The following is a 20,863-nucleotide window of genomic DNA, read 5'->3' on the forward strand; positions in this document are numbered from 1 at the left end:
TCAAAAATAAAAAGGTGGCTCATAAAAGACATATTATTATTCAATATTTATAATTTCCACTTGTATTTAAAAACATTTCTTCTCTGAAATGAGTTCAGGTGCTTTTCTTCATTGGAGGGCATTTGAATTCCATCTGTATAAACAGCCAAGGGCAGATCTCAGAGGCCTCCTCTGGAACTGGCACCTTTTCTTTTAGAATGTATTAAAAAATTTACTTTAATTGATTTTTAGAGAAAGAGAGAGAAGGAGGGAGGGAGAAAGAGAGAGAAGGAGGGAGAGAGAAAAACATCTATTTGTTCCACTGATTTGTGCATTCATTGGTTGCTTCTTGTAAGTGCCCTGACCAGGGATCAAACCTGCAACCCTGCTGTATGGAGACGATGCTCTAACCAACTGGGCTAGCTGACCAGGGCCCAGAATGTTTTTTTGTGGTCAGAGACACAAAAGCCCCAAGTAATAATCAATGGGACTTAAAAAGTTACTTGGAAACATGCCTATAATTTCTTTCTCTTGAAATTTTTGGTAATTTTGTGTCAACTTCCTTAAGAATCTTTCTCACTTTCAGCCTCAATGCTAAAAAAAGCATCTGTTAGTAATTTTGAAGTCTTTGTAATGCCTCAAAATGCCTAGGGACATGCTGTATATGCTAACCAGGTTATATGAGTTTATGTAGGCAGCACAGACTCTCCACTGGAATGTGTTACTCAAGAGGGGGTCTTATTAGCAGAAACTAGCCAGAACACTAAGATGATTATATTCCTTTGGAGAACTGATTTTGAATCAAATCTGATTTGATTTCTTGCACAATTGTCCAGAAAGTCAAATAAGTGCCAGTACTGGAAACAATGTGTGTACTAGTAATGAAAGATTGTTTGAGAGTGGTACAACAAGGGTAACTAATGATAACATCAGAGGAGTTTAATCTATAATGTTTTTCTGTCCAAGTTATCTCAGTTTATTCACATATCCACTTTATAAGATAGGGTATGTTAGGTATTTACATCCCACTACAAGAGTAAAGGAAAGAGAAGTTAAGTAACTTGATTAAGGTTTCTCGGCTATCAGGAGAAAAACTCAGCCTGGGACCCAGGCTTTCCAACTTTAAGTTCAGTGTTTTTCAGAGAACAATAGGACAATCTGTTAATTTTCACCTTCCCCAAAGTTCTAATTTTGCTCCTTTGGAATTCACATAAACAGTCACAACAGTGTGCCCAAGAAACACACAAGTATACAAACAAAATACATGACAGAAATAGAAAACGTGAATACTTCACAACATCTAATAAACCCATTCCTATGTTCTTCCTTTAAAAGATTATAATGTACAGATAGAGAAAGCAGTATAATAAAATCTAAATTTACATATTAAAAAAAACTGTCCTAACTAAAAGCCCCAGGAGCCTTTGATTTTCTACCCACACAATGTACGCTTGAACATTTCAGTGTAGAGATGTTGAAAACGAGCATAAATACAAACAGACGATAGGCATATTACTTAGTTATTTTGGTTTTAAGAGCAGTAACTATGGTAAATTATTAACACTTGATTATATTTTGTCTGTTGTTTTCTGCCGATTGTGGTTAGTCCTGTCCTTTGCCCTAGTCCTTCTGGAAATGCTGCTTCAGTTATTTACTCATAGCTGGCACAGATGACTCGTATTTCGAGGCTTGTTTTATGGAATTTTAACAGATCAGCACTTCGAAGCACATTTAACATTTGTAAGTAAACTTTCCCTTACACGCAAAGTAACTTTTCTGAGAGTTAATAAATTCCAGTAAATCTGTCCCATACTTACCTTTTTTTAATTGTGTACAGAGTTTGTCTTCTGTGGAAAGCTTTATTAGAAAAAAGTAGAGCATTTCCTTAGAACTAGGGCAACAGAGGCTTTTCATACTCTTATACCAAGTTAACTTCCAAAAGATTTTTAACTCCCTGTTTCCCAAAGCACACTAAATTTTTGAACCCCACAAAAAAACTCCACAATTTTTTATTAGTCTAATTATTTTTTGAAAGTTCAGAGAACTAGTATTATACAAAGTGGAACCCTTTCTGGTTGTCACAATCTATCAGGTTGAATTTTAATGTTTTAAAGTACTTAAAAGAATAAGTGTAATAACTTCTAGCACTACAAATGTTTTATGGGGGAGGTGCCTGATTTATTGGTAAAATTATGTAGTTTAAAACAAAGGGAGAGTAAAAATTTCATAGTCATGGCTGTCTAATAGATCAATGTCAGAGATTTTATGGGAGACAAATTTCAATTCGAATTGTTTTTAAAATAGTATGATTGATAAAGGAGGGTCTTCTCTCTGATATCGCATGTAAGGCATCTCATATAATGTGGTGGTCTGGGAGTCAGGTAATCAAACTATTCTCACTCTTTTAATTTTCTTCTTTCCCTATGTCCCCATTGCTGTCACCATCCTGACCAACTTTCTAGGTGGAAATAAATGATAACAAGAACAAGACAGGGATAAGATAGAATGTTTATAAACTGCTAGCAAAGATTCCACATTGTTCATGTCTATATTCCTTTTCGATGTAGTACAGGATATTATTCATAATGAGCTTATAGTTTTCTTTGTAATGAAAAATTTATTTTGGGGGGTAAGTGGGTGTTGTGTATGTATGTACCAGGTTGAAACTGGCTTCCTTGAAGCTTCTGCTTATTTATTTATTAAAGATTTTATTTATTTACTTTTAGAGAGAGGAGGGGGGAGGGAGAAAGAGTGGGAGAGAAACATGTGTGCGAGAGATACATCCAATGGTTGCATTTCACATGCCCCCCACACGCCCCCCACTGGGGACCTGGCCTCCAACCCAGGCACGTGCCCTGACTGGGAATCAAACAGGGACCTTTCAGCTCACAAGCCAGTGCTCAATCCACTGAGCCACACCAGCGAGGGCTATTCATTCATTTTTTTTTTTTTTTTTTTTTTAAATCTCCTTCCTGGAACCATGGTGAATAATAAGCTTTTTCAGACATTTTGTTTAAAGTCTTCTCCAGCTTATATTTCTTCAAATTTATTCTGAAGTTTAGTATACAATGTTCCATATTATCTCTTCTCGGTCTACCTCTAATCCTATCTCCTAACACTTTCCTTTGTTCGACCTAATCTTCAAAGAAACTACTATTATGGCTCAGGGCGTCGTCGTCCTAGGCCTTTCCTAACAGCCTCCCCTCCCTCTCTGCGCCCTCTGCGTCTCTTCACCTATCCGCCTTCAAACGCCCGGAAGGCACGGTCACAACATCACATGGTCTAGGAACCCAGGCCTATCGTAAGTATTCAGTAAGTGGTAGCTGATATTATTTAATAAGGGCTAGCGTTTATAGAGCATTTACTGTGTGCCAGGACTGTTCATTTTCCCTTTTAATACTTTTAGGGCAAGGAAATACATATTGTATCGCTCTTTTACTGAGGAGGGAAAGTAGGTCTCGAGGGGGTAAAAAACTTGCTCAAGATCAAAGGGCCAGGAAGCAGCGACCTAGTGGTGCGCGGACCAGAGTTAAGGGTCACTGCACCCCGCTCTTCCTTTCTGGGTCCCAGGCGTGTGGGGCGCGTGTGCTCTCTCCCTCTCCTGCGCTCGTGCAGCGCTGGCCCTGCCTCACAGGCTGCCCTCTACCTCGCAAGGCTGCCATCTAAACCCGGGCCTCAGCTCCCACCAGCCTCCTGGTGACAAATTCCTTGATTGCGGTGACTCAGAAGCTCAGCCAGGCCAACCCACACCCGGTGACCTGGTCTGTGAGGCCTGTGGCCTTTTCTAGGCACACTCAGGTTGCCACCAGCATCTTATAGACTGATGTCTAGAACTTAAGATATGACGCTGGGGTAGGGACAGGGGGATGGTCGACCAGCCCTGGCATCCTTGTCTGACAAATCTGGGGCAAGAAACCGGCTGGGCAGATCTGTCATCGCCTCAGTGGGGACGAGAACAGGGTCTTCCTTCTCTGGGCAGAGGTCTAAAGAGGTAGAGCCATCTCTACACCTCGTATGTGAGGACACAAGGGGAGGCGTGTTAACGTTGGGGTTCCTCAGAGAGGGGGCATGGGTACTTTTGTCAGCAGCACAAGGAACGACGTCATTGCGACCATTTTTACAAGGTGGTGGCCTCGGCGCAGGAAAGGCGGATGGAGGCGGGGGATGGGGGAGGTGGTTGGGCAGCGAGGTGCGCCTGCGCAGGTCGGGAGGTGGGGAGGGAATTCTGGGAGGTGGCAGGCTGCGTGGTCTGAGGTGCGCCTGCGCACAGCTTGATTTCCCGCGCTTTTTACGAGGTCGGTCGTAGCTGACCTGGTAGTGTCCTTTGACCGTTGGTTGAGGCGGACCGTTCACTGGCACGACGGAACCTGAGGGTAAAAGTTGTGTGTGGGGTTGATAGGAGAGCCAAGAAGGGAAACACTAGTAACTAGCTTCGGTAACTAGTGTTGTCGGTAGTTACCAAGCTGCCTCATTTCCTGGGTGAGGGGAGAATGTTGGCAGGGAATGTGAGCCCTGACTGGAGCCCCCCCACCTCTCCAAAAGTGGTCAAAATAGGCACTGTAGGCCTCCATCTGAGGCAGTTGTCTTTGAGGGTGTTCTGTGTGTGTGTGTGTGTGTGTGTGTGTGTGTGTGTGTGTGTGTGTGTGTGTGCGCGCGCGCGCGCGCGCGCGCGCGCGCGTCAGCGCTCGGGTCTGTAACTTGAGCAAACTTTCGGCTTGTCGACGACGGACGTCACCAGCCGCATTAATGCCATTCGGGTCCAGAAGCAGGGGTGAGGGGCAAGTCAGAGTTCCTGCCCCGGGACAGGGGTCCAGGGGGAAGATGTTGCACTTTTGTTTGTTCATTCTGTTTGCATGATACTCAGAAACCTCGTAGCCCTTGTAAGCACCCTCTGGGTTTAGGGTGTGCGTTGCATTGGTATTTCTGTGTTGAGAAGAAGTCTCAGCCTCTGTTTGGGTTCCTAGAATGGCATTAAGAACATTTTCTAAAGGGCCTGCTACATCCGGCTTCAAGCCCGAGATACGAAACCAAGCAGAGGCAGCCCCTGCCCTATGTTTTCCAAGGTGTATTTCTACGAAAGCTACTTGGAAATTAGTATTTACCTCAGCACGACGTTGCTTCGCTGTGGTCGGGGCTGTCTGCCTCCCTGGGCAGTGAACTTGGGGGCAGCAACTGCTTAGGTTTGTACTTTCCCTTTCCACAGGGCAGGTAAGAGTTTGTTGAATTGGATTCGGGCCGAAATATGTTAGGAGGCTAAACATGGAAAAAATTACAGCAGAAATTCTGTTGTAAAAGAAAAGAGACAGAAACACTTGTTTCACTTGTCGAAGGTAGGACACCGAGTAGAAACATCATTTCAGTTATTTTTCTGGCTATTAAGCGAGGCCATAGTCTTTGGTATTGTACAGTCGACGATCTCAAGCCGAGGACCGACGCGGACGCTCTGCGCAGGGTCGGAAGGGACGCCCGCGCGCTCCCCGCGGCCGGCTCGGCGGGGCGCGCTCCTCCGGGGCCTCGCGGGCCGGTGCGGCGGCCCGTTGGCAGCGCGTTCCCTTCGGTCTGCGTCCGGTTCCCAACCGTTCTCACTGTGGCTCGTTAGTGCTGAAGTAGATTCCCTAGGCTGCGTGCAACTCCCGCCTGCTCAGGAAGCGAGGTTGTAGGCGCCCTAGCCTGAACCTATTTCGGACAGGGCTGAAAAAACAGCTTATGGTGTTCATCCTTATTCAGAAATGAAAGACTCTGCAGAGCGTTAACATGATCAGATTTGAAACTATAGTTTTAAACCTTAGTTTCAGTAATTACTAGGCTAAGAATTTGATTTCGCTGTTGATACAATGTGAGTTACAAATTTCTTTGTTTTTGAAAGTTTAGTCACATAACTTCATGTTGTAAATTTGGAGTGTTAAAGAAAAAGTTATAGACTTTGATATTCAAGGAAATGAAGAGAAACCTAAATGAAAATTCAACTCGAAGTACAGCAGGTATTGTATAACCTTTATTTAAAAATTTTTCTCTATTTTGTATATACCATGTAAAGCTTATGAAATTTATAGATGGAGCATTTTGGAAGGAACTTTTTAAAAGTTTGAACATGTAGTCTAGCCTCTTTACTTTTTAGATCTGAGGAAGTAAAATAACTTAAGGCAAAACATTTAGTGGCAAAAGTGGGAATAAAACCAAACTTCCCTGGATTTATGGGTGTTCTTCCTACAAACCCTATGTGCTTGAGTTGTTCTGTGCTTTTAGGCTCAAAAACAAATAAGTTTATTTTTTATTTGTATTTGTGCCTTACTCACAGTATTTCCAGAAGCACTTCAGTCTCCCTAACACCTTCCTCTACCATTTCTGCTTCCCAATTTATTAGTTAGAGGGCAAGAATGAAGAGAACCAGGGGAATGATGACAATGGACAATTAAGATAATGATAACTGTTATTTATGGTAGATGTACTATATTCTAGACATTTAATTATGTGTAGTAATATATTTAATCCTTATACCAATCCTTTGAGACAGGCATTATTATTATTATCCTTGTTTTCCAGGTGAAAAACTAATGCACAAAGAGGTTATTAAATAAGTAACTTATGAAGTACAGAAACAGGGTTTGAACCTAGGACTTTGGCTATAGAGTCCATACTCTTAATTACTGTACTATCCTGCCTCTCAGTATATGTCATACTGGCACAACTAGTTTAAGGAAATTTCCCAAGTTTATACTTTGAAGTTGTATGTAATTCAACCTTATTCTGAAGTGGTGATCCAAACCCAGGAAGCCTAACTCCAGAGCCCACATCATTTCATCAGACAGCTGTCACAAAATCTACATTCTCCTGTAGCATGAAAGTTTTAATGGACCAGCTAGAGCATGGTATAGTGGCAAGATATCTGAACTGAGGTTTAAGAAGCTTGGGTCCTACCTAGGTTCTTCCACTGTGGCAGTGTGCGAGCTTTTAGGACCTTTTTCCCCTGAGATCACTTCTAGTTTTACCACTTATAAATTCTGGTTTTTGGTTTGACTTGAGATCCCAGGTATCTTACCTAGAGTGTATGGCGTAGTACTTATTCTCATTTGGATTGGATATTATCACTTTAAAGCATTATCAAAATGATCCACAGGAAATATGCATTACAGATACCTGGAGTGCTTGTTAAAATTGCAGAGTTTTGGCTTCCAAACCAAAACAATTGAAATAAAACTTATGACAATGGGGTCTAGGAACTGGTATGCTAAGTACAATTTCATTTAAATCTTAGTCAAACTGAAGTTGGAGAACCATGGCCCTAAAGGGTGTGCCAGCGTAGTCCAAAGAATGGTTAGGGTTTTGGAAAGCGTGGGTCAAACTCTGGTTCTCCCTCAACTCTTGTACATGAAGAGTCCCCTCTAGTTGATTTGGTAATAGGCAAACATAGGTGGGAAATAAGGAAAACAAAAAGTAGATTTGGAGAAGGTTGGGGAGGAAGGAGGAGATGGGAATTATTTCCAAACAAGAGGAATTAGAGCAGTGTTTAAGTAGAACAAGAAAGGAGTTTTTACAAAATAGAAACAGACTTACAGATACAAAGAACAGTTTGATGGCTGGCAGAGGGGAGGGGGTTTAGGAAGATCGGGTAAAAAGGTGAAGAGATTAAGTACCAATTGGTGGTTACAAAGTAGTCACAGAGATGTAAAGTATAGCATAGGGAATATAGTCAGTAATAGGTAATTACTATGTATTGTGCTAGATGGGTACTTGAAATACCAGGGCGATCACTGTGTAAAGTGTATGATTGTCTAACCACTATGCTGTGCACGTATACCTGAAACAAATGCAAAATAGTGTTGAATGTAAACTGTAAATGAAAAATAAAATTTTTTAAAAAAGGAAGGAGTATTAAAGAAATAAATGAGGCTATTTAGGATCTTAAAAAGAATGTAAGAATCAATCCAAAGATATAGAAATATATGTATAATAAATATAAAATTAACATATAGAAGTTGACAGAATATTCTATAACTACATCTATTTTCTTATTATATACTAATTTATTGGAACATTCAATTTAGGCTGTTTGCCGGTGCCATTGTTCAATCAGAAGAAGAGGACTAGACAGCCATTAACTTCCAATCCACTTAAAAATGATCCAGGTATCAGTACTGCTTCTGACAGTTATGATTTCCCTCCTCTACCAACAGGTAAGGAAATAAGATGAAAAGTTTCAGAAAATAAGAACTAGGATTATAAAAAATTACCATTTCTATTTTATTATAATGGAAATAAAAAGTTTTTCTTGTTTCCGTTATCCAAATATAGAGATTACTTGGCTCCTTCTGAACATTCCAGGACAGTAGTTTGAGTTTCCTTGTCTGTAAGGTTGGCTTAGCATTTTAAATGGAATATCTTAGATCTGGGGCCTTTGTTCTGATGAAGTGGTAACCTACATTGTAAAGAATTTTTTTCTTTTTCAAGATACGTATGGATATTGTGACTTAGATATTTTGTGCTAAAGAATGAAGAAACTCAGATTGCCTCAGGAATAAGTGTGCATGGGAGCGCAGGAAAAATGGGGGAAAAAATAGATCTTAGGAAGGCCAGAAGCCCAGGAATTTCAGCGTTTGACCTTAGTCTTTTTTCCCTCCTAACATTTTTACCTTTCTTTATTTGTTGGCCCTTTACTCTCTTAAACAGTAGGCTTCCTTATACCTTCAATTAGCACGTGAGCTAAATTGTCCTTGATAGGAGTTAACATAACTTTTTAATTCTAGTTTCCAGAGCCCATTATTGACTGCCCTCTGTATCTCTTGATTCAAATTCTAGAGACGGAGAGACTCTGATTCAGCTGATCTTTTTAAGTGAGGTTATGAAAAATACTGGCTTTATGTTTAGGCCTCTCATCTCTGAAACAATTAGCTGTGGTGGTAGATCCTGGGAGGTCTTAAAGTTTACTGACTTTTTACTTATCTTTGGAAGGAGGCATGAACAGTAAGACATTCTGAAATATACTTGGTACATGCTGGTTATATATGTTTACAATATTCTGGGCACGCCTAACAAACTCTTTAATAGGATCTTATGCAACTAGAGTCTTAAAATCAATCAATCTTTTTCTCTCTCAATACTTGTATTGTTAATGTTATCCAGTGTGCAATCATAGACCTTAATCTACTTCTAAATTTATAATTATTTTGTTTTCTTCCACACTTGAGGAATTTGAACTAAAAATTTTATATTATGCCCATTTTTATGGATAAAAATTTATATAGATATGCATAAATGGGCATTTGGTCATCCTCTGCCATTTAAAAGTTTCTCCACCAGCTAAAATATTTTCATAAGTAGCATAATGCTGACCTTGAAAAATAATAATTTGAGCTGCTCCAGAAAGAAAAGTGCATCCTCCTGAACTACTGAGTTCTATGGGCTCTGACTGGGATAACTGTCAGAGATATAAGATTCTTATATCAGGTAAAAGACAGGACTGGATCAATGTTTTTTGAAATTTTGAGAGATAAGTTGGGAAACAACCAATCTTTAAAAAAAAAGAAATAGAAGGGAGCAGAGTAGAACAGAATAGAAAATATCAGAGTATATTACACAATAGTAAGAATAAGAATTGATGGCGAAATTTTACATTTTTTCTCCCCCCCAACATTTCTATGTTCTGGGTTATGATGCATTTCTTGCTGTGGGTTGGGATCAAAAAGTTTAAGAAACACTGGTTACACTAAATTCATGTTACAGAGTACAAGGTACTATACTAGGATTGATTGCGGAAAAGATACGGGTGAAACTATTACCTTTGTTTAAAACTCAATGGGGAAGAAAGACATCTATGAAATTAATAAGGCAGTCTGTGAGAAATTCCACAACAAAGTGCATTAGAGAACAAGTCCATCTCTTTAATTATTTTTCTTTAAGTTTTCAACTATCAAATTAAATATGTATGAAATAATTAATTTTTTAAAAATGCTATATTTTACTTTTTTTTTCTATTACTTACATCTTTTGAGATTGGGCCTGTGAAGTAATGAATCCAGAGTTGCCTCCTTTAACAACAACAATGAATACAGGGTATGTGAAAAAATGTACATCAATGAACGTGTGTGTTACTGACTGATGTTTTATCTTCTGTGTATATTTTACATTTCTGAACTTGGAAACAAACTATTAATACTAAATAAGATATTGTTCCTCAAAAGGCAAATACCACATTCTGTTTCTCATCCTTTGAGAAGTCAAGATTCTGTGTCTAAGTCTCCTCAATCAAATACTGAAAGGAATAGGAGTGGTTGGAGGTGAGTCTACTTAAGATTTCTTTCTCCTTCTCTCCTTCTTCCCCTTTCCCTCTCTTTTCTCTTCCCTTTCCTTCTCCTTCATCTCCTTCTCCTTTCTTAGACAAGATTACATTTAGGAAATTTCTATACTTAGTAACAACTATATCAATATTAGCTACATTTAATAAAAGAAGTTAGAACTTTAAATCTAGCAGTGATTATATTTCCAAAGAATTCTTCATGTTAATGAAATTTCTGCCAATATTTATCACCATGAATTTATGATTTTGCTGTGGATTATTAGTGATCTGATAATAGGCAAAGAGTCAGGAATAACTGTATCTTAATGTTGGATACATTTAGAAATTGAGGACCAAATAGAATGCTCAGTCTTACCCTACATGGTAAGATAGTCTGTTTCAAGGTAAATAGAGTGGAATAAGAAAGAAAGATGGAAACAAATATTAAACACATATACATCTGCAGTGGTAGGAGCTCAAGAAATGAAGAGGACCATCAAGGAATATGGTGAGGGTACTTTTGGGCTATTGCCATAAGGATCTGGGTTTAAACCATAAGTTTTATGAAAAAGATTAATAGAAAAAGGGACATGGATTACTTTTTTAGGTTGGATTTTAGTATCCTTGGGTGACAACTACTGAAGGAAATAATTTGGGGACAAAGTATTAGAAAAACAGTACCAAACATGTGTCATATATTTGTCATTGTTTAGTGCTTCAATATGTTATTTTAATAATCCTAATAACAACCCTGTGAAGTGAACATTACCCTAACTTTCATTAAAGATACCATATTTTTTAAAAGGGAGAACTTTTAAAAGTGGTCAATAAATACATCAAAACAATATTTTTATTTAAAAAAAATGAGTTGATTTTATTACTTATGCTGGTTTCCTCAGGACCAGTTAGTTACTTTTTTCAGGACCAGGACTTGAAACTAGGCTTATTAATGGTTTCAAGATGATTTTTGGAGGCATAGTTCCAGCTGCAGGTGCTACGAGGAAGCCCGTTCTGATAGGCACTAGACAGGATCTGAGTGGAACACTGCTCCCTGCCCTGCTCAGGGGCCACTGCACCTTAGGCCTCATGATCTAGTTGGAATATGGAGGACCTGGCTGAGTTGGATTGGCTGCTGAAGAATCACTGTGTGTGGGCATGATGACCCAGAGCTTGTCCAGCCTAAGAGCACCTCCTGAGCAAAAAAATGTTGGAGGAAGTTGCAGATGTGCTGTTACCAATAAGGAGTTGTGAAACTGGAAGAAACTTTTCTAAACTATGAATAATAAAAGTAATTTCCACAGCCATAAGAAAGAGAAAACAAAATTTCTATTCTTTCTCTTGAAAATAAAAATTGCTGTTATACAAAGAGATGATCAATGTACAAAAAAAATGTCGTATAGAGGTGTATCAGGCATTTAATTATTAATAATACTACTAATATTTTTTCTGGGTATTGTGATTTTTATTAACTTTTAAAATTTTGAAATTATTTTTGATTTTTTCTCATTATTTTTATACATAATTTTGCACCTAATTTATTTAAGAAGTCTCCCCAAATTATATGAGCTTCAGGCCCCATACAATTTGTATTTGTGTCTGATCACTAGGAAACCTAGATCTTTTATTTTTTTGATTGTTTTCTTTAACAAGGAATGGGTTGCATTGTTTGCCCTTTTGTGACACTTTTAGGGAAATCATTCAGAAATAAGAATTTGTGACTTGCACTAGTTTTTCTCTGTGGTACTCTTAACTAACGAGCTCAGAAATTATACTTTTGACTTTGACCTCATTAATACTATGTTGTGATCCGCTGATACAACTCAGTTTAATGTAGATAGTAAAATGCTGCAACAGATTCATAAGTGGGGCTTTTAAGCTATGTAGTTAAAGTACAAAATTTCTAATCAAATAGTAAGCTAACTTGCCTATATTTATTGTGATTTAAAATCACTGACAAGCAATTAGTTTAACTTAAAATTTTACTTCATAGAAAATTTGAGAATAAATGTGTAAAGAAGTAAGCAGAAGTTCTCAAGATCTTACTGTCATGGACAACCACTGTTATGCAAAGGCTTATATGGTTTAAAAAAGCTTTATAACACTGGACTCTGAGTTGGGAGACAAGGATTCTCTGGGTTCTATATTGTCACTAACTTTCTATTTGACTTTGGGCAAGTTATTTCCTCCCTAAGGCTCAGTTTACTCACCTGAAAAGAGAAGTATAATATGCTGTAGGATTGTTGTGATGGTATATTTAAAATTTCTAACTAGTTAGTATAATCCACAAATTGCCATATAAATGCAAATTTTACTTATTAATTTTTTTAATTAAGAAAAAGTATATAGAAACAAAAACTTATACTAATTTTTTTAAAAACTATTATAGCTACAGAGATGGCAACAAAAATATCAGCTTGAAAACCTGGGATAGAAATGATTTTAGGCCTCAATGCAAAAGAACCAACCTGGTGGCAAATGATGGAATAAATTCTCGTCCAATGAATTTGGGAGTGCAACAACAGAAACAATTAAGAATATCTCAACCTCCTAACTTATCTCACCTAAGAGAAAGTGAAGTACTCAGACAAACTCATTCATCAAAAATATCTGGCTCTACAATGGGAAGTCTAGAAAAAAGCAGTGCATTACCGACATTTAAGCCAATTTTGCAACAAAATCAATTTAAGAAAAAAAAGTTAAATGATATCCCAGAAGAAAACGCTCTCAAGGTAAACTTTTAAATATGTATTATTTACATTTTTTGTTTACATGTAAACAATGAGATAAGTATTCAGAAAATCAAAAAGATAACATTTGAAATCAATCCCATGGCATGTATTACTTAACACAAATATCCCAGTCCATTGGACTGGGTGAATATTAGTTTCCAAAATATTCCCTTCTAGGTTTTGAATGGCTGCTTTTAATAGTTGCTTTAGAATGGCCTGCTGGGTTCTGAATTTCACTGTTTACTAATAATTGACATGATGATGATTTACCCATTGCTTACAGAAATACTCCAAGCTCTTCATATGTCAGTCTTTTTTTGTAACGAGGGTCAGCAAACTTTTTCTGTTAAGGGCCAGATAGGAAATATTTTTGGCTTTATGGGCTATGTGGTCTCTCTTGCAACTAATTATTCAACTATACTGCTCAACTCTGCCATTGTAGCTTAAAAGCAGCCTTAGACAATACATAAGTGGATGGATGTGAATGTTCCCATAAAAGTTTACAAAAAACAGCAGGTTAGATTTGGACCACAGGCTACAGCTTGCTGACCTTTGCTCTACAGTCTGGTTTTAGTTTACCTTTCCAGCCTCATGTTCCATAGTCTACTAATTCTACAATGCATTTTCCATTTTCAAATTATTCACAATTCTGTAAACATAATATGCACTCTAATACGACTCTGCTTTGGCTTTCATTCTTCAGCCTCACTTCCTCTCTCCATTCCTCACTGCAATTGTTTTTTTGTAAATGCCTTTTATATATTATGTGTGCTGGTCGTTTACTATCTTCCCTCCCTTGCCCCCTGGCCCAGTAGCTTATTTATCCTTTGCCCTTCTCTGTGCTCTGGAAGGCTGAATCATGCTACATAGTGCATCATCTTGGGATCCCTTAGCTGACTTCTGCTAGGAGTCAGCCAGTGGGAGGGGAGAGGGGTTGGGTTTACCTATTCCTTCCCTGCTTGAGTGTAATGTCACAGACAGTAGCTGTATCCCTGCATATAGCCCCTCCATGAGTCCAGCTTTTGCAGGTTTGGTAGTTTTATTTCCTCCTCTTGTCCTTTCAGCCTAGGAGTGGCAGAAGTTTTGTATTGTTAGTTTTTGAGCGCTTAGATGCCTTAATATTTGTTCTGCCCATGTCTGTAAGCAGTCTTTTCAGTAAGCCATCTGAGGTAAATTCTCTTTTTTTCCTAGAAATCTGACTAAAATAGCATGTTTCACAGTGGTTCTTGATCTTATGTTTCCTTGTACATAAGAATGATATGACACAGTCACCTTAATAACAGTGGCTCATTTTGGCAGTAGTCCTTAATGGGAGGCATTCATACCTTTGTTAGGAGGGGGAGAGGGAGGACAGGTAATTATAGTTGGAAAACAATGTCCCATCAAGTGTTCTTAGACATGTTCTGCCTCACAAAGGAAAGTGCCACTGGTACCCCCTGAAAATTAGTATCTAAACACATTGTGTTTTTAGTTGATCTTTAAAAATGCCAAACTCATTCCCATCTCAGGGCCTTTACACTTGCTGTTCCCTCAGTCCTCACTCAACAACTTATTAAAAATAATTATCCCTGTCTCTCTTTATCCTTTTACTGTGTTTTTTAAATGCACAAGATATATCAATTCCTGACATTCTATTATATATATTTTGTTTATTTTCTGAATCCCCCCCCCATTGGATGGCAAAATCTGTGAGGGTACATCTTGACTGTTTTCCTCACGATTATTTCCTCATTAGCAATGTGTAGCACATAGTAGGTGGCAATAAGTGCTTTTGGAATGAATGAATGAATGAATGAATGTGCCTGATTCCCCTTCTAAAATATGAGCACATCAAAGAAAGGAATTTTGTTTTATTCACCTATATTTATCACAGGTTTGGCACACAGTACTTAAAAAAATATTCGATGAATTAATGAATGACTGACCACATAAATAATTCTCTTCTTGATTGTCTCCAAGTGTATTCTAGTTTCTCCTCCTATAAAGTACTAATGGTGCCTTTAATTTATGAGAGTAAATGTACTAAAATTTTCAATAGTTCCTTAACATATTTACTTGTGGCTTATTATAAGGACCTAGAATCTTGACAAAGAAAGTGAAAGAGTGTGATGAAAAATATGAAAGGCTTTTCTAATGCTATTGTTTTATTTTTTTCAAAAGAATGCCTCATTGTACCAGTTAAAGTTTAAGGAAAAAGATAATTCTTTAAGAATTATATCTGCAGTTATTGAAAGTATGAAGTACTGGCGCAAACATGCCCCCAAAACTGTACTCCTTTTTGAAATATTGGGTAGGTATAATACTTCAAAAATACTTATGTACTACTATTTGGACAATAGTTTTGAATGTCAATAGGAATACCTAGGAGATCTTAAAAGAAAAATAAAATTGTGCAAAAGGAGATTATAGTTAATTAGAATTTTTGTTAACTCCTGGGTCTGTCATTGATTTGTGTGACTTAAAATGTATCTGGTTATTTATAGCAGTAATCTTCTGATTTGTAATGTTAAAACTGGAAAGATTCTTACAAGCAATTTAACCCAGCCCTTGAGTTATGTGAGGAAATGAGGCAAATCATTAAAATAGACTTGACTAAAATCACAAAGCTAGTTAGCAGCAAAGAATGGACATAGACTATAAGTTCCTTAATCTCAATTTAGTGTTTTTTTCCTACTATATTCAACTAAATCCAGTAGTAATTTTGTATATTAATTAAATCATATTTTAAATACTCTGAAAGAACATTTGTAAAGGACCGTTTACTGATACAAGCACCCTACAATTAATCTGTTTTCTAAATTAATATTTAAAAGTGGGAGAGTTTTGTAGAATGTTACTGGAATTTGATTTTACCTAAAATGAAGAGATAAGAAACAGTAGAGATTCAAAACATATTACTTTCAGTAGTTTAAGTAAAATAAAAATAATTTAATTTAAATTGTGAAATATGCTAAACATACAGAAAAATATCGAGAGTATAATATCCACATACCTATGTTACAGGTGTCTTTGAAACCCTCATCCATTTTTCTTCTCTAGAGATAATCACTGTGCTGCTTTTCCTGTCTATGCTTTTATAATTTTACTATATATGTCTGGTTTCATAAGTGCATGTGGACTTTTAATGGCTTTTTGTGTTTTAAAATACACAGCTTGCATTTTCATTCAGTATTATGTTTTTGAGATTTGCCCATTTTCTGTCTGGCCACAATATTGTTTTTATCCTGGAACTCCAACTGTGGTTTGCCCAGCAGCTTCTGATTCTTCCCTTTTGGTATTAAGATGATTATCAGAGTTCTTCATACCACCCATCCTTATACCACAATGTCACATTCTTTGATGGTTTCTTTTGGTTACTGTTTTCCAGAGACTAGCAAATGACCCCTTGCGTATCATTTCTGACTTGGTAACAAGTCCATCACCCAAACCCTGCCTGCACCCTATAGCTGGGGAATGGGATACATTAACTGGTTTAAGTCAATCCCAGGACATTCCTGCATCTGGGAGGTGGGGGGAGATACAAATTCCATTCAAATCATATGGCTAAGAATGGCATAGGAGAGGTTTTCTAAAGGAAACTTTGGGTATTACTAGGGGAAATGGAGGCTGACCTCAAAATAATAAATGTTTACTATCAGTACTCATTAGGTGGTATTTAAAGGAATAAATAGTGCTCTCATTTGATAGTAATTCCTAGAGATAAACATGAATAATTATTTGCATTTTATAGATGAGACAGATTTGAAAGAGAAACAATTTGCTCAGTTTAGTAGGTTGAAGAACTAGGACTCAAATGCATGCCTTCTGATTCTAATTCAGTGTTTATTTTTTTTCATTAAACCATGATGCCTATAAGTTATATGTGTGTATCTTATTATTATAATGTAGTAGACTGGTCTAGGCATTTAACCACTTTATAGAATACATTCTAAGAAAAAGGTTCAGATGGCCAACTATTGTCAGGTGTATGAACTTGGCATGTAACCTGTTCCTAAGTTGGAGAGGGCCAGAAGTTTTGTTTCCCTTAGTATAAAACAGCTTCAGAAATATCTTTCCCGTTTTATTTTATTTTTATTTTTAACTTTATTTTATACTTTTAAAAATCCTCACTTGGGGACATGCTTATTGATTTTAGAGAGAGGGGAAGAGAGGGAGAGAGAAATCAATGTGAGAGAGAAACATTGATCTGTTGCCTTTTAAATGTGCCCCAACTGGGGACTGAACAGCAGCCTAGGCACGTGTCCTGGTGAGGTATTGAACCGGCGACCTTCTGGTTTGTAGGATGATGCCCAACCAGCTGAGCCACACTGGCCAGGGCTCTTTCCCTCTTTAACTGTCTTCTTTATTAATGTATAAATAAAATGATCAGAGAGAGGTTTGTGTGGGAATAGTTATTTAAACATTAACTTATTTTTGTTAAATGTTATTTGCATTTTACCAGCACTAATTTTTCCCTCTTTTAATGTTGCTTAGCTGTTCTCGATTCAGCTGTTACACCTGGACCATATTATTCAAAGGCTTTTCTTATGAGAGATGGGAAAAATACTCTGCCTTGTGTATTTTATGAAATAGTGAGTATTTGTTTAAGTATTCTTTGCAAAGCCTATGCCAACAAAACATAAATGCAGACTGTATTTCTATTGTAGTAGAAATTCTGTTTAACACTTTAATAGTACTTTCAACATTTTGTTTGCTTTTAGTTCTAATATTAGAGTTATTTGTCCAACTAATATGGAGAGTTTACTATGTGCCAGGCACTGTGCTATATGCAACAGATACAAATTGGAATATAAACATGGCTCTCTTACAGAGTTTATAATTTCAGGTAGAAAGGGAGTTTCGTAAATGTTACACTGTTGTATCCTAAATGGTACAATAGAAGTATGTGCAGGGTGCTAGAGAAGTAGACAGGAAGATCAGGCGAAGATTTGAAGAATGGAGTAACCTATCTTGTTTTAGACATTTAAGGACTAATAAACCCAAGTGTGTGGGAGGGAGGGGAAGAGGTAAGGAGGAATGCACGCTGAATTGAGAGAGCAGCATATCTAAAGACATGAAGCAAAGAGAGAGCCCGGATTGTATAGGAAACTGCAGGTAGCTTACAATTACCAGACTATAGAGTTAGTAAGTGTTGGGGGTAAGGGTGCTGAAGTTGGGGGAAGGCAAAGAATGGGCTGGGACATAAGGAAGAGGCTTGGTGATAAAGGCTGGGGGTGACACACGCGGCTGGAAGTCACAAGGAGGTCAGGAGGCCTTATAAGACTTATATACTTTGTAGAAGAATTTGGCACTAATTCCAAAATTGACTGTCATTTTTGAAATCAGACATGGATTCTAGTTTTTATTCCACCATTTACTACCTTTTTGACCTTAAGTAAGTTGCTTAAACTTTCTCAGCTTCATTTTTTAAATTTGTAAAACGGGGAGATTCTTACTTTGAAAGGTTGTTTTGGAGATTAGATGATAAAACATGAATGTATAACATCTGACACATAGTAGATGACCAAGAAATAGAAATTATCAAGTTATTAATTTCTAAAATATGTTGAATGCTTATTTTTCTCTAGTTTTAAGACTTTTAAAATAAAAAACTTTATACAGTAAAGTGCATAACTCATAACTGTACAATTCTATGAAGTATCAAAAATGAATATTACCAAGGTTAAGTAGAACATTGCTATTACCCCATACATCCTTGTGCCTCCTCCCATTTACTACCTCCTGTCTCCTATGTAAAAGTAACCACTATATCCTGACTTTTAACATCATAAATTAATTCTACCTCTTTTAAAACTTTATACAAATAGTTATCTTATGTATGTTTCTTTTGTCTGGTTAATTCAACACAATGTAAGATTCATCTATGTTGTTGCATGTAGCTATAGTTCATTTATTTATATTTCTGTGTACAATATTCTGTTGTCTGAATATATTGTACCACAGTTTAGTTTTTTATCCTACTGTTGGTGGGCATCTGGGTTATTTCCAGATATTTTGCTATTATGAATAATGCTCTATGAACATTTTTGAATATGTCTCATGCATATGCATACATTTCTATTAAGTATATACCTAGAAGTAAAATCGCTGCATTATAGTGCATGTGTATATTCTAATACAGTTGTTATTGCTAAAGAATTTTCCAAAGAGTTGTACCAATTCACACATTCACAATCAGTGTAGGTGAATGTAGTTTTTTCGCGTTCTTCATCAACACTTAGTACTGTCAGTCTTTTTTATTTCAGGTCTTCCATTGGGTGTTTAGTGCTATCTCATTTTTCTACAGTTGCCTGGTGACTAATGAGGTTGAGCACCTTATATGCATACTGGCCTTTTAGATAACTTCTTTTGTAAAGTCTTCTCAGGCCATATGTTCTTTTGTTGTTGTTGTTGAATTATTTGGGGTTTTTTTATTGATTTATAGGAGGTTTTTAAAAACCTATTGTAGGTACAAGTCCCTTGTTCATTGTATGTATTGCAAATATTTTCTCATGCTCCATGATTTTCTTTTTGAGTTCTAATGGTGGCTCTTAAGGAACAGAAATTCTTCACTTTTATATAGACTTTTAGCAATAATCAATATTTTCCCTTATAGTTAATGCTTTTTGTGACCCTTTAATGAAAGCAATCCCAGAATAATTTAAATTTGTTCATGATTGAGAGCATTTGATGCTGGCTGACCTTTTTCTGGTTTACTAGTTTCATTAGGGCATAACTGTTTTGGGTCCCAACCCTAAGCCTGGGGTGGGGGTAGTTACCAGAATCTCTTTCATAGGGGCCTCTGATTCTACTTCTTTCCTCTCCCAACTCTTAAGAGCCTGTCTAAAACTCTGCTCAATTTCTTGAGACGCTCAACTACTTTGACTATAACTGACAGATACTTCAAGGGAAAGCATCCCCAAATATCAGGCCCCATTCTGGATTCCTACCCTTTCTCAGATGGGGTCTCTGTAATTCCTCACTGCCTTAGTAGCTCTGAAATCTATGAGAAGATTTTTCAATATTTTACCCAGCTGTTCCAGTTGTTCTTAGTTGGAGAGTTGGTATGAACTACTTTTCTGCCATCTACTGAAAGTAGAACTCTGGTAGTCTTACGGAAGCACCATTACAGAATTAGTTAACCTCTTAAGGAGCAGCAGATTGCAAGCTTGTAAGAAGCCCTTCCCAAGTGAAGGTCTTTCCTCTGTGACAGGGCGCCCATGTGTGCCTAGCTATCACGGTCTTGTCAGCAGTGGGGCCCTAAATCAGGTAGCAGAGTTACAGTATTTTGGGGTGATTCATATTTAGTTGATCATATAATTAGTTTCAAAGGTTGAAATTTAGATGAAGTAATGAATGATTTTGTTGATTTTTTTTTTTTAACAGGATCGTGAACTTCCAAGACTGATTAGAGGCCGAGTTTATAGATGTGTTGGAAACTATGACCAGAAAAAGAATATTTTCAAATGTGTTTCTGTCAGAGCAGCATCTGTTTCTGAACAAAAAACTTTCCAAGCATTTGTCAAAATTGTAGATGCTGAGATGAAGTATTTTACCAATGTAATGAATGAAATGTAAATAGTGATAAAAGAAGTTTAAACAGTATAACCTAAAGCACTTTTCTGTTATTGTTTAAATTAACATCTCCATGGTTTTATAGTTATTGCTTTTCTGTATTTCACTTGTTGAATTAAAATATTTAAATTGTTTTCAGTGTTTAAAGAATTTTTGAAAAATAATTTTACTGTCTTTTAAAAAATGGCACATTTGCTAAAATGTAACAACCATATCAAATAAAAATCCTCAATATAATGGAAATAGACCCTTATTTAACATGAGATAATAACACGTTTGAGTCACCCCAAAAGCCAGTATCAAGCTTATTGGGGAAATAGAGACGTTT

At 37.1% G+C, this 20,863-nt stretch overlaps 1 protein-coding gene across 2 annotated transcripts; it reads left to right on the forward strand.

Annotated features, from left to right (window-relative positions):
* Positions 1 to 5,859: 5,859 nt before the first annotated feature.
* On the forward strand, positions 5,860 to 20,616 carry SPATA22 (spermatogenesis associated 22). 2 transcript variants are annotated; one of them, XM_054575650.1, is made up of 8 exons: positions 5,860 to 5,960; positions 8,025 to 8,153; positions 9,969 to 10,029; positions 10,158 to 10,253; positions 12,639 to 12,981; positions 15,142 to 15,271; positions 17,455 to 17,552; positions 20,347 to 20,616. In XM_054575650.1, exons 1-8 carry the CDS (start codon positions 5,918 to 5,920, stop codon positions 20,536 to 20,538), a joined length of 1,092 nt encoding a protein of 363 aa, XP_054431625.1. In that variant the 5' UTR covers positions 5,860 to 5,917; the 3' UTR covers positions 20,539 to 20,616. The 2 variants fall into 2 exon arrangements, with proteins under 2 accessions (XP_054431625.1, XP_054431626.1); XM_054575651.1 differs by having other exon boundaries at positions 8,025 to 8,105.
* The last annotated feature ends 247 nt before the right edge of the window (positions 20,617 to 20,863 follow it).

Source organism: Pteronotus mesoamericanus, unplaced genomic scaffold (assembly GCF_021234165.1).
Source record: "Pteronotus mesoamericanus isolate MK-2021 breed Mesoamerican mustached bat unplaced genomic scaffold, CSHL_Meso_final contig_317, whole genome shotgun sequence".
Classification (NCBI taxonomy): Eukaryota; Metazoa; Chordata; class Mammalia; order Chiroptera; family Mormoopidae; genus Pteronotus; species Pteronotus mesoamericanus.